We start from the raw sequence: 18,895 nt of genomic DNA, 5'->3' as shown, positions 1-18,895 counted from the left end.
TTGAATTGAACTGAATATGTTCTCCATAACAACCTTGTGAAGTACAAGTATTACAATCCCTATTTTACATATGAGGAAACTGAGGTTCAGAGAGCCTAAATGACTTGTTTAGAACCACAAAGCTAGTGAGTAGCAGAGTTAGGTCTCTGACCCAGGTCTTATTTTCCAAATTCAATGATCCTTCAACTAGACTAGTCTGCCCCTAGAAGTAAACAAAAATCCTCTTTCAAAAAAGCACACAGCTCTGGGAGGATGAAGCTTTGGAATCTTAATAGCTTAGTTAGAATGCTTTCTTAATAGCTGACTTAATTGGGATTTTAAGTGGCAAGAGAAGCAAAGGGTGAAGTGGGCAGGAGGGGTGTCAAGTAAAACCAGAGCATGGACATTAAGTGGGTATAGATACTCTCTATACTCTCCCTTAGTGATCTCCACAGCATTCGTGGGCTCCCTACTGCCTCTAGGATATGTAGTAAAAGTTCTATGTGCATGGACAATTTCCGTGTTCCTATAAGGTTTGAGGTGAAAAAAGAAATATCTGGTGGAAAATCTTTGTATTACATTTCCCAGAAGGCTGTGCATAAAGCATGGCAACATTATCCAGGGCACACCCAGATTGAGTAGGACTGCTTTCAGCATGTGCAGTTTAAAAGAGGCTACAAGAGTCTCATGGGAGATGGTAAAATGCAGGTAGTGATGCTAGAAGATGCAAGCAGGAGAATGAGAGAACCAGAGAAACAGTAGCCACGTCTAGACTTGCTGTGAATGTGATAGGGATGGCAAGAGCCAGTCTGATGTCAGTGGACATGGAAAATTTGTGGAAACGGATTCTGAGAGATGCCAAATTGGTTCATATATCTTGTTTCTTTATCAATAATGAAAAGGAAGCAACTAAGTAAATACTGCTAAAATTCTAATCTCTATCAACTTCAGTTGAGTGATGTAACCGTGTCTCTCTCCGTCCCCATGCTGGGAGGAGAGAAAGGGCTTAATTGTGGAATGTTTACAAACTGATTCAATAACTAGTTATTCACTTTATATTCTGATTTAATTAAATGACTTTTGCTCTAGCTTCATAAATCATCTGGCATGGTCTTGCTCAGAATCACTGGTTGGGACTTGGATAGAGGGAAAACCAAAATAATATTATGAACTTGGTAAGCAGGGCTTACCCCAGAGCTGCATGAAGGTCTATGCTACATTTGTCAAGCTTCATCTAGGAATTTTTTTTTTGGTTGAATAAAGCTGCTTAGAGCACAGGGTTAATTTAAGGCTACTTATATCTATCATTATAACTATCCGCTGAAGATTTTTCCTTTGTTTTTTCTTAAGCTATAAATGGCAGTAAACTTTTTCAATTCAATTCATGTAGGCCAGACCAGTTGTTATCCTGTTATCCTGTTGTGGGTCAAAGTATCATTAGAGTTGTGGGTTTTGGGGGGGGGTTGGTTTTTTGGGGGAGTTTTGGCGCCAAAGCAACACTGTGAAACTGCCATTGTGCATTGCACATTTGAGTACTGAACTGAATCATCACCATGGGATAAATTCAGTTATTAGAAAATTTGTGCTCATTAATAGGATATAACTCTTATCCAAGATTTCTGGTTTGGGGGAAACTCTGAAGATGATGCTAAAAGTAAAGGCTCTACACCATGATGTTAACACTGGGGAAATACAAATAAAGATAATTCTTCTCAATGAGGGAAGGTCTCTTTTAATCCTAAACCTTGTAAGAATATAGTCTCCATGGACACATTAATCAACAGACAAAATACAAATTCCTTAGCCTGGCATTTAAGGCCCTCTGCAATCTGATTTTAATCTATGTTTCCTGCCTTATTTCATATTAATTCCCTAATACGAAACATTTTACATTTTGGCCAACCTGACCCTAGGTATGCCATCTGTCTAGACACATTCTGTCTCCTAAGCCTGGAATGCACTCCTTCCTGCCCCTACTTCTTAGAATCCTTAGCTTCCTTTAAGATTTGGTTCAGGTGCCACCTCCAATGGGGGAGCATTTCTGCTTCTATCCAGCTGTTATTACTCTCCCTCTCTATGACTAATCTTGTATTTACTTATCTATGTACATGTTGCATCCAGTCAGTAGACTACAAGCTCCTCTAAGACAAAGTCTTTCATTTTCATCTTGGTAGTCCCAGTACCTAATATGGTGCTTGGGCAGGCAGTTGATGTCTAATAAATTTTGAATGCATGAATGGGTGAATGTCCCTAAGCCTTTCTAGGCTTTCCTGAGCCTCAGGTCTTAGGTGTCTGGGGGCTAAGGGAGCCTGCGTATCAGAAAGTGAGTCAAGACATGGAATGGAAGACCACTAAAAGACCACCTTTACCTCCTCAAAACTTTGCCTAGGGATAGCCGTGTGCTCATAAAAGGAAGCCTTATCTTGTTTTATCCTCTTTCCCCTTGGAATTCATGGCCTACTACTGAGCTAAGTATTTGTTATTTAATAAATCCTATTCAATAAACTTCTTTGGCTCCCTATTATCTCTGGATTGAAGATAAACCCTTATGTTTGGTATTTAAAGCGCTTTACGATCTGACTCCCATTTTCCTTTCCAGTTTTATTACAACTCCCCTACATGCACTCTCCAGTCCAATTTCCCTATATCCAGCCTATATAGCTCCTCTAGGGCAGGGTCTTTCATTTTCATCTTTGTATTCCCTTGGAATGCCTTACTGCTCCTCATAAAGGACACTCCATCTACCAGGCACTCCAAGCTCAGTTCAAATACCACCTTCCACATGAAGATTTTCTTGATTCTCCCAGCTGCTAGTGCATCCTCCACTCTCCCCAAATCACCTTGTATTAATTTTGCCCATCTTTATATATGTATTTTTTTGTTCACCTTGCTAGAACGTTCCCTTTCTGACTGTATCCCCAGTGCCTAGAACCATGTAGGCACTTAAATGTTTGCTAACCTCATAGGCTTTTATGATCTAGCTAGGGAATGTTAAAACCATTTACAATACTGTTTCTAATGGAATTGTTTTTTTTTTCCCAAACAAACTGGGAATAAGACCCATTCCTAATCTGGAGGCCAGCTGTATTCAATTTTGCTGATGGAGAGAAATCATTAGCTCAGGGCCAGCCTTTGGTGTCACTCAAAAAAGACAATGGTGACATATGAAGCAATGGAAAAAGTCAAATGTTTTGGAGTCAAAGGACATAGCACTATATCCTGGCTCGAACACTTACTATTTCGGTCAAATTATTTTACCTCTTGGGTCCTGTTTCCCCAGATTATATAATCTTTAAGGTTCCTTCCAATTCTAACTCTATGACCTTGTAAATAAAATGCATAGGATACTCATAGATACTACAGAAAGCCTGCATCTCCAGTTCACTATGTTCTTACACAATTATACAAATACAGTCTTTTCAAACAAATTGAAGAGGAGATATGATAAAGGCTTATTTGGCAAAATTCATTAACTAATTGTCTTTTCTTGCCATGTAGAATGTGGTCCAGAACATGACCTTCGAAACTAAAATGTTTAAGTACATTCCTAAACTCAGGGATGTTATGAACTATATAACTTAATTTAGGCTATTATTTTGTATGCAAAAACATTACTTCTTAGACTTTCTCAATTTTAAGTAGGGAAGAAATTTGATCAGGAAGGTAGAATGAGGGTTGTCACATAATACTCTGTGAGTGATTTCTGTGAGTGATCTCCATAATGTGGCTTTGGTGTCTGTTTGAAATACAAATAATTTCTGAAAGAATTGGTGTACCAATATATAACCATAATAACATTTAAAAAATTATCCATCTACTGAGCTTCTCCATTAGTGTGAATATACTTAAGATGTGCTTGTGTGTCTCATTTCTTCACAAAACCATAATTCTCAAAGTGTGGTCCAAGGACCCTTGGGGATCCCTGAGACCATTTCAGGAGGTTGACAAGATCAAAACTATTCTCATAATAATACTAAGACATTGTTTGTTAAAATACTCTTCCTTTTTCCAACTACATTATGTGTGAGGCTGGATTTTCTTCATATACTTCAACCAAAATAACATTTGCAAAATAACAGAATGAATGGAGAATCAGATATGAGACTCTAGATGCCTTCTATAAAGCTAGTCATCAGATTTGCAAAAATACAGAAAACAATGCCATTCTTTTCACTATTTTTTTTTTGTTTTGGAAAATAAAACATTTCTCATAAAATATTTTCACATATAATAGATTTATTATGGTTGCTTAAAATGAATTAAAAACATTTTTAAATGTTTAATTTCTAAGATGGCAAATGTCAATATACATAACCCACATAAACAAAAGGGTTTTGGGTGTTGTCAATAATTTTAAAGTGTGTATAGGGGTCCTGAAACCAAAAAGTCTGAGAACCACTGAACTCTAACCAAACTTGCAGGAGCCTTACAGCACTCTGTTCAGCGCATTTAATCTGCAGGTACTCAACAATTGTTTGTTGATGACCATGACAGAGACAAAGAGCTATATGGCTTCATATAACGATGCCAAGAAATCATACTACCCTTCAATAATTCAAAAACCCATTATTTCATTGGCATAGATACTCCCTTCAGTAGGGCAAAGTATACTCAGTCCAGGCTTTACCTAATAAATAGTTTTCAGTCAAGCAATATAAACATTTAATAAGTACCTACTATGTGCCAGGAACTGTGCTAAGCACTGGGGATACAAAGAAAGGCAAACGACTATTCCCATCCTCAAGCAGCTCACAATCTAATGGGGAGAGTCAACACATAAAAAGAAACTGAAAAGGGTGGGCAGGAGGTAGGGACTTGACGGGGGTTGGGGAGAAGGGGGCCTGACCAGGGGCATGATAAAATCCTGAGTGGGAAATTATGACATGACTACCTTGGGTTTCCTCCTTAAATGGAAGATCTAGGAGGAACTCTACAATGTATACTCTCCACCCTCTCTCTTCATTAAGTGATTCTATGACAGAAAAAAAATTCACTGATTATACTTAGCTGGGCTAGTCTTTTGGTAACAATGTCTGTTATTGGACTTCTCCATCAAGGTTCACTGGGTTGGTAGGATATATCAAAGTTTGTGCTCCACTTGTACAGCCTTTGAGAACCCACGGATGTGGAAAGGCATTGGAAGAAGACTTTGATGGAGGGAAAACAATAATAGTCTGCATTGACATGGTATTTCAGAGACCACAAAACACTTTGAAGATCATAGGAGCATAGATTTAGAGCTGGCATCTTAGAAGTCTTTGAGTATAATTCCTTTATGTCACATATGAGGAAACTGAGGCACAATAGGGTAAGTGACTTGTCCAAGATCACAAACATCTGAGATGGGATTTGAATCCAGGTTTTCTTGATGAAAAAGACCAAGTAGATGGCTACATACACAACATGATGATATTTCAAATGAAAAACCATCATTTTGATAATATTTTTACCCAAGACAAGGTCCAGAGCAGTCAGATTTCCTGGGTGTCAGTTGTGTCAAAGAAGTAGGAGAAATGCAAGTCCGACTATGAGACATCTCTCTAGATAGGAGCTTTTAAAAACCATCCATTCGTTTTCAGAAAGAACATCTCAAAACTGTTCTTCTACAACAGTTAAAGAAGCTCGGAATAGAAATGAACTTTTAAGAATCTGTTACTAATAATACATGAAATAGGAGTTTTCATAAACATTCTTTGGGTAATGTAGAATACAGATAGATGAACCATGATGATCCTCCCCTAATTTTCCTACAACAAGCTGTGTGATGGAGGTAGGAGTCAAAATTCATGGGTAAAGTAGAATGTAAACTCCTAGAGGTCAAGACTGCTTTGTCTTAGAGCTGAAAGGGTCTTTATTGATCAAAGAGCTCAACTCTTTGCATGATGAATGAATCCCCTCTAAGATGTCCATGCTAAGTGGACATTTATTCTGCTTTAATAGTTATGTGACAGGGAAATTGGTGCCTTACAAAAGCAGCCTATCTCTATTTTGGATAATTATGAAGTTTTGCTTTATTGTTCCTCCCTAAAAATTGGAATCATTGGCACTATTTGTACCCTTCAAACCACAAATAATAAAACTATACTTATTCACTCTTATATGAAAATCCTTCAGATATCTGAAGATACCTATCATGTGTCCCCTATGTTTATCTTCTTTAGGCTTCAGTTTTCCTGTCTGTAAAATGGGGATAATAGTATCTACTCAAAGGGATATTGTGAGGCTCAAATAAAGTAATATATGTAAAACACTTTGAAAACATTAGAAGACTATATAAATGACAGCAAATATCTGATATATTATTCTTACCACCAGGTCATGTCTTACTAAGCATTCGGTAGGAATTATATTTTTAAAGACTGTAATGATGTATTGCATAGGAGACCCTACTTCCTTGCATAATAAACATTGATTACTAAATCTAGGTTCCTTAAAGATAATCCTTTTGTAACTTCTCATAACAATGAGCTGATCTGACATAAAACCCTCTGTTTCCACAGACAAATCCATACGATTGAGCCATTGATGCTTCTTTGTTGGTATACTACTGGTTAAGTTCCTTTTGATTCTACTCTTGGTTCTTAGTTGTATCAGAGGTTCAATCCATAGGTAAGTTACTTTTGGGTACATTTGAAAAATCCAAGAATATCAGTTTACAACTGATTGGCAAAGTAATATTTGCTTATTTCAAAGACTGTCTATAGGCTTTTAAAAAAAACACACATGTTTATCATGTGCTTTATTATATTGCCATTTGATCCTTCACAATGCTAACAGCTTAATGTGGAAAGGAAGGTGAATGCTCCAATGCCTTCCACAGAAGGCAACTGGAAACTCAAAAGAGTAACTTGTTGACATTGGCTATGGTCTACCCTTTAACTTCCCCTTAGGGTCCCGAGGATGTACCCTGCCTGACGGAGGCACCCTGGGCATTTGTCTCCAATTCTAGCTTCATCCTTGAAATAAATGTCCTTATGTTATTGCTTGAAACACTTAGGCTTTATTAATCCAAGCAGTAACATTTTAGACCTATCTAGTGTGACAGAATCACAGAATTTCAGAAAGGGAAGGGAGCTTCTCCAGTATCTCATCCAATCTCAACATCCTTATTTCCATCAAACAAACCTTGTATTTATTCTTTGGAAACATCACAGAACTTAACATAACAAAATAGACTACAGATAACAAAAGTGTAATAGACATAGAACGCTGAAATTGGATGACCGCCTCGACTGATATTTTACTATTTTAAAGTCCTAAAAACAGCCCCCCTCCCCAAACACATTGTATGCATATATGATTAAAATGGATCCAGAAGCCTGGACTTACCGGCTGCAAAGTATCTTCTTGCCTCCTGTTTTGACTCTGCCGATTGATGAAGGACCGTGTTGAGAGCTTGTAGTGATTCAATAAACAAATGATCACCACGACCATCACCGTGATTACAACAATGATGATAATGATCTGGACAAACTCCAGTTCAGCTGAGAAAGAGAAAAAATACGAACCCTTTAACAAAACTCTCCTTTGTTCCCTCCCAGACGCTGTCTTAAAAATGTTCACTTTCTTAAAATTCACCCAGACATAGAATACAAGGACACTGCTTCATACCTTAATGTTCGTATCTTAATGTCTCAATAGGAGAAACAGCATGGTGTTGTGAAAGGATCTCTGAACTTGGCCCAGAATCTTACTTACTAGCTATATGACCACAAGCAAATCATTTAACCTCTTCAAATCTCAGTTTCTTCATCTATAAAATGGGGATAATAATACTTGTACTACCAACTTCATGGGGTTGCTGTGACAGAAGCACTTTGTAAAACTATAAATGCCATACAAATATGAATTGTTGTTAATAGTACGTTGAGTATCTAGAAGCAGGGAGAGACCTTAGAGCAGGGGTTCTTAACCTTTTCTGTGTCATGGACTCTTCTTTTGGCAGTCATGTATAGCCTATAGATCCCTTCTCAGAATAACTTTTTAAAAAATTCATAACTGAAGAAAATGCTAAATATCAGTAAAGTTACTGAAAATAAAGATGCATTTTTTCTATCCAAGTTCACAGACCCCTAAAAATCTACCTGGGGGTATGAAATCAATCCTTGAAAGATTGTAGACTCCCAAGCTTAAAACCCCTGCCCTCGAAGAAGCCTATTGCTAAGTGATCTTTGCTAGTCTGCTAAATGTACTTATTATTACCAACCATACCCATAATGCTTATTATTCTAGGGTGGTGGGGGAGGGAGGGAAGGGAAAGGAAGCTTTATAATAATTGATTCAGGCTAACTCACAAGCCCTCAGTGAGGTCAGATATGATAATCAGCCCAGTTTCCAAAATATACAATCAAGATACGAGAAGATTAAATTGTCCAAACTCCATACACTGAAGCTTATCCAAACTGGAAAGCACCCGCTGTTATGTTCCTTGGACTCCACCTTCCTTTGCCATATTAAATAAAAGTACCATGCTCCCTGTGTCTCTCAATCAATCAATCAAAAAGCATTTATTAAGCACCTACTAAATTCCTCAGAATCACAGAATTTTGAGAGTTGGAAGGGACCTCTATGGCCATTTAGCCCAATCTATTCATGAAGGGAATTCCTACTGTATATGACCTATATGACAAGAAGTCCCTTCCTACTTTTCCAGTCTTCTCATACTTTACTCCCATATCATACACATACTCTCTGATCTAGCTACACTGGCTTGCTTGCCATTTCTCACATGTGACATTCCATTTCCCACTGCATTGCCTTTGCCCTGGCTTCCCCTCATGCCTGGAATGGTCTCCTCCTAACTTCTGCCTCCCTCCTGGTTTCTCTGGCTTCTTCATGACTCAGCTCACATCCCATTTTCTTCAAGAGGCCTCTGTCAGCACCCTAGCTGCTAGGGCCTTCTACACACACACACACACACACACACACACACACACACACACACCCACACTTTTTATGTATCTAATTATTATTTTTTTTATCAACTCCATTACAATGCTTGGTAACTGACTGTTCATTCAGCCTCTGCTTGAAGAACTCCAAGGAGGGGAAACCAATTGCCTATCCAGGAAGCCCATCCCACTTTGGGATAGCTCTAATTGTTACAAAGTTTTCCTGACCTCAAGCTTAAGCTGGACTCTGCAACTTCTATCCATTGCTTCTTGGTTCTGCCCTTTGGGGTCAAATAATCTTTCAAACACTTGATTGACAGCTAACATGTCTCTCCTGAGTCTTCTCTTCTCCAGGCTACATATACCTAGTTCCTTCAGCCCATCGTTATACATCCTGGACTTAATGACCTTCACCATCCTGGTTGCTCTTTCCTGGACACTTTCCAATAATATATTTATATAATTTCTTTCTTTTTAAAATTTATTTTATTTTTAATTTATAGACTAAAGCAAGCATTTCCATAACACAATATAATAAAAAAGATGATTGCACATGAAACTGCAAATCTACTATGTACAACTTATTATTCCTTTTAAATATGCAACACGGTTAATGTGCAAATTTCTTTTTTAAAATAATATTTAATATTCTTCTCAAGTTGTGATGCCAGAACTGAACACAACACTCCAGATGTGGTGTGGTGAAAGACAGAGTACAATTGAACTATTACCTCTGTACTTTTAAATGCTATACCTCTCTGAATACAGTCCAACAACACATGAGCTTTTTGGCTGCAATGTTACACTGCTAACTATTGCCTAAAACTCCCAGATCTTATTCAGAATAACTACTGTGTAGGTATGCCACCCTTACATTGAACTTGTAAAGCTGATTTTTTTGTACCCAAATTTAAGATTCTAAAGGTATCCCTATCGAATTTCATGTTATTAGATTTAGCCCAAAGTTCTAGTCTGTCAAGACTACATGTGTCAGCTATCCCACTAAGCTCTGCATCACCTATAAATCTGACAAGCATGTCATCTATCAATCTATACATCTATCTATCTACTTATGTCTTTAACCATGTCACTGATTAAAAAGTTAAGCAACAGAAGGCCAAATATAGATCCCTGGGATACTCCACTGCAGACTTCGTGGTTTGCTGACACTGAATCATGAACGATTACTTTTTGAGTCTGTCCCCTTCCCCTTGCCAGCTCTAAATCCACCTGTTTGTATAATTGTGTAATCAATCCATAGTTCTCCATCTTCTCCACAAAAATAATATGTAATACTTCATAAAAAATTCTAAAATATAGTAAAAAACTGTATTTGCAGTCATTTCCACATCTAGTTTAGTGATCTTGCCAAAAAAGAAAGGATGTTAGTCTGGCATGACCTGTTTTGATGAAAACATGCTGGCTCTTTAAAATCACCATTTCCATTATGAGATGTTGAGAATCCATCTCTTTAATGATACAATTAGGGATTTTCTCAGGAATCAAAGATAAGCTTACTGGCCTATCACTCGCAGACTGATCTCTTCCACTTTTTAAAAATTTGGACATTTGCCCTTCTCTAATCCTGTGGTACCTCTCTTGCTCTTTCAAGTACCACTGACAAGTGTCTCACCAATTACATTTGCTAGTTCTTTCACTATCTTATGATGTAGTTCATTTAGGCCATGTGACCTGAATTCATCAAGAAAGCTAGGTGCTCTCTTAGCACCTTCTTATTTACCATGGATATCTATTCCCTATTGGTCATTTTTTGTTCTATCATCTCTGGTATGCTGTTATTCTCCGTGACTATGGGCTTTCCTTTTAGACAAAATGTATTCAAGACTTTGTCTGAGAAGGCTATTTAAAAAGATAATCAGGGACATAAATTCTGGATCCCTCAAATGTTGTAAATTCAGCATAGGAAAGATATTGAGTGATGTGAGGGTATAGTAAGAACTGAAGGGTAGTAAAAGAATAAAAGTCGACGAATGTTTCTGTAGCCTGCAACTACTCGCTCTCAAACATGTGATCCAGTCAATAATGCTATAAGTCTTAGAGATGGAGAAATAAGCCGAGGATGTGAGAGTATGTATAAAACTTTAAGGAATCACCACATAGAAGCCTGTAAACTTTCCCATTCTTAACAGTGGCATTCTTCTGGTTTGATGCCTGTGAGACAAGATCTATGCTTTTACAATATAAAGGTTATTCAATGCCAAATAATAAGAACTACCCAAATTACTATCTTATCTTAAGGTTTACAAGCTGCTTTTCTCACAACAACTGTCAAGTAAGCAGTACAAATATTATCTTCATCATACAGATGATGAAATTGAGACTTGGAGAGATAAAAGAATTTGCCCATGGTCACATAGTTCTAGAGACATCTGAGCTAAGATAACTATGAAGACTCTGCAATGCTCATGTGACTGAAAGACTACTGAGATGCTGTCTGTCACACGTGAGGCAAAGCAGAACTCAGTAAAGAGGGGAATGCATGAACCCAAAGTGAGACAAAATATGTACAGCACTTTGTAACCTTTAAAGCACTACAGACATGCCGGTTGTTATTATTAATGTCTTTATAAAAGACCAGAGAGAAGGAAAGCATGACTAAAAGAATTCTTGAATTAATTTTGCTTAGCTTAAAGTAGGAAACTATGGTGGTACCAGATCAACCTAAATATTATGTCTTGTTTCCAAAAGGAAACATTTGAAAGATTATTTTTATTTTTCAGGAGAAAAGCAGTCAGAGCTTTAAAAAATGCACTGGGGCATTATAAGTCCTTTCTTTTCTCAAGAAAAATTAATTGCTTTATGGACATAGAAATGGATGAAAGCTATGATTAAAATAATGGCAGTCTGGGTAAAATCTTCATGTGATTAATTCTCTTCTACCTGGAGGATGTCTTTCTAGGTCACCTTTTTCATCACTGTGCATGGAAAACAATGTAGCTAATATTTCATTACTATCTGTAGTAAGGGAAATAAAATGGATGTTATGACTTCAGAAGATATTCATTCTTCCCTCCCTACTCCCCTCCCTTCCTTCCTTCCTTCCTTCCTCTCTCCCTTCTTCCCTTGGTACAGGAAATTCCAAGATGAGGAAAGTTCTTCTACCAACGCAGGTCAGCATCTTCTCTGCAACTTGAAAGCCATAAAGAGTTGCCTAGAGTACTGAGGGTCAAGTAACGTAGCCAGAGTCATATAGTCAGCATGTTAAAAGTGGAACTTGAACTCAAGTCTTCCTGGCACTAAGGCCAGCTCCATCCACTATGCCACATTGCCACTCCCAACATTTATTATTAATAAAATAACTCATACTTATGTAATATTTTATGGCCACTTCCTCCCAACAACCATATGGTGCAGATGGTATAAGTACTATTGTTCCCATTTTCCAGATAGGGTAACTGAGGTTTTTTGAAAGGTTATGTGACCTGACAAAATAACATTTAATTCTCCACTGTCTTGTCATGTTCTCTAATTGTTTCGCATGTCTTCCTCTTCTCCCTAATTGGACTCAAAGTTTCTCAAGGGCAGAAACTACATTTGACACATATACACCCCCATTGCCCCTCTCCCTCCCAGCACAGTGCTGAACATATAATAGGCCTTCAATAAATACTTGCTAATTGATTGATTCACTACAGGGTTATTCCATGCAAGAATTTTTTGGTTTGTTTTCACTTTTTAGTATTTCACTGCAGAGGAGGAAGGAAAAAAAAGTAGAGAAATGGTAAAGTTCAGCACCAAGAGGTGCTACCAATTGAGGAACAGTCAGAAATGAAGAAAAAAATCACCTTTGGAATTAAAAGGCTCATCAATGGGAAACAGAAGTTACTTTGTACACATTTGATTGACCTACGTTTCTTCAGATTACTTATCTGTTGTGTAAAGCAAAGCATACTTGTGAGAAAGAACATCTGCAGGAGGTATTAGAGACATGGTAAATTCCCTCTTGAGCAGGTACTATTTCATCTATGACAAGTATAGAGCAAAGACACTTGATAGGGATAGCTGTCTGAAGTGTGAGTGTGAACTGCAGTGCAGTCCTTGCACAAGGAGATAGGCTGGAGACAGCAGTGGTAACCCAGGCTTCACAGTGGGTTTTAACAGGTCTCCTTTAGGCCTTCAGAGCTACCCTCAGGTGAATACAGGTCATCACTGTGAATGACTGCAAAAGAAACAAATGGTCTTAGGGAAAATGTCAGGCTGATTTAAAATAAATCACCTTTACTTCTACAACTTCAAATAAAGTAAGATGCAAGAAAGGAGTCTTTTTTTTTTTTTCAGAGATAATTCAAGCTGCTCAACTACCTTTAAGCAATGAGGGCCCAAGTTGTTTCATGCTCATTCTCAATGCCTGAGGCCAGAGTCCTAATCTAGTAGAGACATAATTAAACTTTGACATGATAGCAAGGAATAGAGAAGGGAACAAAGATAAATATGAACATCATTTTATTATTGTTTCAAATTTGTACAAAATGCTTGAGAATTTGAAAATCAACAGGCTTTATGGATTTTATAACTTGTAAATATTACACAAATATGTATTCAGCCAGATAATCAGGACATATAAATTATTCCTTTTGAATAAACAGAGATGAAAGTAATGATACAAATGAGGCATTAGGAGAAGGGCATAATCTGTTTCAAGACACTAGGATACCTTAGTGCCATAGGTAGTCTGAAAGAATAAAACGAGCTCAAGCAGGACCATTCTTAGGATGTGACGACTGCTCCCCCCTCCTTTTTCTCTCTCCCCTCCTAACATCTTTATTCAGATTAAGTCTGGCTTAAATGATCCAAAATTGTCTGAGGGAGAAAAGAAGGGAAAGAAATGTCACAATAGCACAACCTGTATTTCTTCCTTTCATGGAAGAATTGGAAGACTATGGATGAGGAATGCTGCACTTCCCTGTCCAAAGCAATGACATTTATTTGAAAGATGTAAAAACAAAAGGCATAAAACTGCTTCAAAACAAAACAGTATAATGTGTAGCTTGAGGGACACTGAGAGAGTAAGTGTGAATGTGTTTGTTGGGGGGGGAGCACAAAGAGTTTGGAGTGGGGAGAGGAAGGTGTTGTCAGGTAACTAATTCCTGTCTTCCTTTGCTTTCTTGTTGGTAGATGCTTAATACGTGGTTTTTGATTAACTGCCTATTATGTGCCAAGTATTGTGCTAGGCAGTGGGGATACAAAGCCAAAAATTAAACAGTCCCAACTCTTAAGGGAGGGCAGCTAGGTGGCACAGTGGATGGGGTGCTGGGTTGGCAGTCAGGAAGACTCATCTTCCTGAGTTCAAATCTGGCCTCAGACACTTACTAGCTGTGTGACCCCGGGCAAGTCACTATTTATCTCAGTTTCTTCATCTGTAAAATGAGATGAAGAAGGAAATGTCAAACCACTCCAGTATCTTTTCCAAGAAAGCCCCAAATGGAGTCATGAAGAGTTGAGCATGACTGAAACAACATGAACAACAACAACAAACCCTCAAGGAGCTTACATTCTATAGGAGGAGACACATGTAGCACGTACACGTAATAGGGATTTGATGTGGGGAGAGGCAGTAGAACTAGATGGTCAAGAAAGATGTAAGAAGTGGTACCTGACCTGAGTTTTGAAGGAAACTAAGAATTCTAAGAGGGGATGAGAGGATCATACATATTCCACGCAGTCAGCAGGTTCAGAGTTGTCTGTGATGAATTAGCAAGAAGGCTAGTTTGTCTAGACTAAAGAGTGCATGAAGGGAGTGATGTATAATTAGGCTGGAAAGCTAGGTTGGAACCAAACTCTAAAGGACTATAAATGCCCAAACACAGACATTTGCATTTGATTCTAGAGGTAACAGGGAGTCACTGGAGTTACCAAGCAGGGAAGTAACATTGTTAGAACTGCACTTTGGGAGTAGCACTTGGGCAGCTGTGTGAAGGATGGATTGGAGAGAGGGAGGCAACATGAGGTGGAGAAAACAATTAGGAGGCAGCTACTTTTGTCTCTGAGAATACAGTATAATGGTCCATGAAAAACTCAGTTCCATCTCTAAAAAACATATGTCTGATGAAATTCTGCAAACATGTTCTTCAAAATGTCTAGCCCTGAAATGGAGAAAAACAATTTCAATCTTGCAATTACTAAACTTCACTCCCAACCTCCAAATTACTTTCCATTTGCTTCTCTGTGTAGATATTTCAATCCATAACTCCTTGACTGCTCCTTAAGAGCAGGAACCATATTCATTTTGTAAGCTCCAGTGCCTAGCACACAGTAGGCATTTAACAAATTATAGGTGAATTGAATAAAAATTAATTAAGCCACAGGTTTTTCAAGGGCTTTTGAGGAGTTTGGCTAGAAAATACATACAATCCATTCAGTGCTACCCACTTGCTGACATAACCATTTTGCCGTGAAATAATTTCTCGTCAAATTCAAAAACTTTCTTCCTCCTCTCCCCAACATATAAGCATACATGCATAAGCTCACTCTCTAACCCTAAACCTAGAGACTTTAATACACTTTGCTCCCAAAGCACCAGGGTGGCAAAAACATTGTACAAGATAAAACACATTCTTTGTATAAAGAGTTGACAATCTAAATAAGACAAATACCAGCTGAGACCATGGCTGAACACATGTACTGTGAGTCTTATTAATAGTACCTCCTCCATTTGGTCCTCCCTAGTTCCAGTCTTTGAAGCACTCAAGTAAGAATTAAGAGCCTTCAAAAAAATAAATGTGTTTTCATGAAGGATCTGAAAGAGCAGTAGTTGTTGAAGTCAAGATTCGATGAATGGAACAATTCAATAATGCACAGAGACCAGAGTAGGCATAAAGAGAGGGAGTTGGATTTGGAAGAAAAACGAAAAAGAGAATGAATGCAGAATGCATCGTAAGGGAAGATGAAAGGGAAAATGACTGGGGGCGGGGGGGAAGCCAAGAATAGTAGGGACAGTCAAAAAAAGAAAGAAATGTTTTATTATTCACTCATTTTCAAAATCCCATGTGTCTGATATTAAGTCTGAATACAGCCCACTTGTCAGTTTCCTTCAGGTAGCAATTCTATTAGCTAATGACGTCAACAAGAAAATGTCTAGAGGCAGGCCACCAGAAAAGAATCTAAGGCTAAAGTGAGTGTTTCACACTCCCCCTCAACTTAAAGGATGGTGGTTCATGATTCTATCATAAATGACTCATTGATATAAAAGTGTTGGGAAGTTAAAAATATATCTGGGCTCAAATTTAGAGTAAGGTAGCACAATGATCTAATTTATTACAGCAAAACAGTGATGCTGGTGACATGGGCAGTCCTCCAAAGAGAATTATAGGGATAGAAGAGGAGCTGAGACATGAGTTAGTCTGTCCTTTAGGTTATAGTCAGGACTGAATTGAAGAGTTGCAGAGGAATTGGTTTAGGAGAATTAGAACTTTGCCTTTTCTAAGGAGTCATTTTAATGCGAAGTAACTCTCCTTTTCAGGAAGTTTTTCCTTATATTTGTCTTATATCCAACAATTACATTCAAAAAATATTTTGTGTGAATTTGTTTTGCTTGATTATGTATATCTGTACAAGGGTTTTGTTTTCCTTTCAAATTGGGGTTTGGTAGGGGAGAGAAAATTCAAGAGAGATGATGATCTCTGAGCACCACCCAAGCACATTTTGCCCTTACTCTCCCACAGGTAATGATCATGAGCCCATTTTTCCTATCACTTCTCATAGAGGGCTAAAAATCACACTTTTACTATTGTACATATTTCTCAGCCTTATCCAACTAATAAGAGAATGCTTAAGCATCCCTCCTTAAAAATCACTCCCTTAAGTCAGTGAAGTTAAATGCAATTCAATTTAATGATCAAATAACCGAGCACCTCCTATGTGCAAGGTATTGTTCTAGGTGCTGGAGATGCAAAGAAAAAACAAAAATAGTTCACGTCCTCCTGCAGGGGATGAGTGGAGTGAGAAAGTACAAAGTACATGGATACAGCACAAGAAAAACTGAAGAAGGAGAGAGCAACCATCAGGGAAGGCTTCTTGGAGACGGTGGCACCTAAATTGGGCCTTGAAGGAAAAAGAGGATTCTGAGAAGTACATACAAAGAAAGAGCACATCCCAGACATGGACAGCTTATACAGGAGATGGAATTTCAGGATACAGGGGGTCTCACTATAGCCATAGGAGTAGGAGTGAGAGTGATGATGAGCTAATTTTATGCTTCCCTTATGGTTACTTCCCATATGTTAGTTAAATATAGTGCCTATTCTCTCCTAATTGTAAGCAGTGTAAAGTGCTCCTAAGGACTAAGACCAATGATTTCTCTTGAATTAAGCTATTGAGGTGGAGAAGGAGAAAGGACATGTTTCAATCTATGCATGGTGTATTAACGCAAGTTTGTAAACGGTTAGTAAGTTTAAAAACACATACAATGTTAAGGAGGACTTTTAATGAGAATGAGAAGAATGCATAAAAATTGCATGGTAGGGGGAAAATCAGTTTGTTATATGAATTGTTCACAATGTAAGCTCAAAGAATAAGACTTTTAAGGGTTGTCAATATAAAGTATATCTTAGGAATATCTCAACTTAGTTTTAGCAGACAATATCACCCTTTAACTGTTAGCTCCTAGAAGACAGAACTATAATCTGTTTAACTTGTTTTCTATAATGCCTAACATAGCATTATTGTTAGATAAGCACTTAAGAAATGATAGAAAATGAGAATTTGACTGCAAAATCTTGCCAGGACATTTACATCTTTCAAGTATGGAGCCCCAAACTCAATACAATATATTAAGTAAGGGGTCTAGCTGGTACAGGGGAGGATAACAACTGGTGTTACCTGCCATCTTATATTCCTTTTTTTTTTAAATCTAGAATGTATAATGAGCATCTCAAACTTGACATGCCCAAAACAGAATTCATCCTTCCTTCAAATCCATCCCTCTTCCAAACTTTACTATTTTGGTTGAGAGCACCACCATCTTTTAGTCACCCAGGTTCTCAGCTTTGGCATTATTTTTGATTCCTCAATGTCCCTTTACCCTACGCATCTAATTTCTTTCTCCATAACATAGCTTGTATCTGTCTCCTTTCTACTCAAAAGGATCCAAGTTTTCAAAATAATCTCCAACAAGGCTATTGCCACTTTAATCTACTTTATACAGGTGCCAAAGTAATTTTCCCCTGTCCATGTCACTCCCCTACTCAATAAAACCCAATGGTTCTCTGTTGCTTTTAGGACAAGATATAAACTCCTCAGTCTCACTTTTCAAGCTCTTCACAACCTAGACCCAACCTACTTTTCCAAGTCTATTATATATTACTCCCATTCCTGCACTCTAGAGTTTAGCCAGACAACTTCTTGCTATTCCTCATACACACAATACTCCTTCTCCCAACACCATGCCTCTTTCCCTGCCTCTACTTCTTAAAATACAGTTTGCTTCAAAACTCAGCTCAAGAGCCAACTTCTATATGAGGCCTTTCTTGATTCTTCATGGCACTCCAGATTCTAGTGCCTCCCCTCCCAAAATTATATTGTATTCATTTTGGAAATATCTTATTTATGCTTAATTATGTATTTTTCTCCCCTGAAAGAATGTAAGCTCCTTAAAAACAGGAACTATTTAATTTTTTTTCTTCATATCTTCAGTGACTGGCATGTATCTGATAATAGGACGTGTTTAATCATGCTTTTTAATTGACCAACTGACTTCACACAATAAACTACAAATGGAGCACTATTCTCTTTATACAAATGGGAGAAGTAAGAAGTGACTTGAGTGATGTAGCATGGATAACTCTGGTAGACAGGGTTGGAGTTGAGATGATATTTATTTGAGTCTAATTAAAGTATAGTTTCCTAGACTAGATACCAGGAAAGGCTCTAGCAAAAGGGCATCATGCATTGCCAACAGTATTGATTGTAGATTTCCCAGAATGCAGACATTGCTGGAATTACATGTCATTCTTACAAATGCAGTATCAAATTTACCAAGATCTATACACTTCTTCCAAAGGGCAAAT

At 37.8% G+C, this 18,895-nt stretch overlaps 1 protein-coding gene across 11 annotated transcripts in view; it reads right to left on the bottom strand.

Moving 5' to 3' along the window:
- Positions 1–18,895, bottom strand: part of LDLRAD4 (low density lipoprotein receptor class A domain containing 4) — a 589,056-nt gene that overhangs the window by 25,712 nt on the left and 544,449 nt on the right. For all 11 annotated transcript variants that reach the window (XM_027852456.1, XM_027852450.1, XM_027852455.1 and 8 more), the window contains one exon: positions 7,309–7,463. In XM_027852456.1, coding sequence (XP_027708257.1) covers positions 7,309–7,463 — 155 coding nt within the window. The remainder of the gene's footprint in view (positions 1–7,308; positions 7,464–18,895) is intronic.

Source organism: Vombatus ursinus, unplaced genomic scaffold, assembly GCF_900497805.2.
Source record: "Vombatus ursinus unplaced genomic scaffold, bare-nosed wombat genome assembly UNPS02009573.1, whole genome shotgun sequence".
Lineage (NCBI taxonomy): Eukaryota > Metazoa > Chordata > Mammalia > Diprotodontia > Vombatidae > Vombatus > Vombatus ursinus.
Note: the sequence above shows the minus strand (reverse complement) of the source record. Positions and strands in the feature narration are given on the sequence as shown.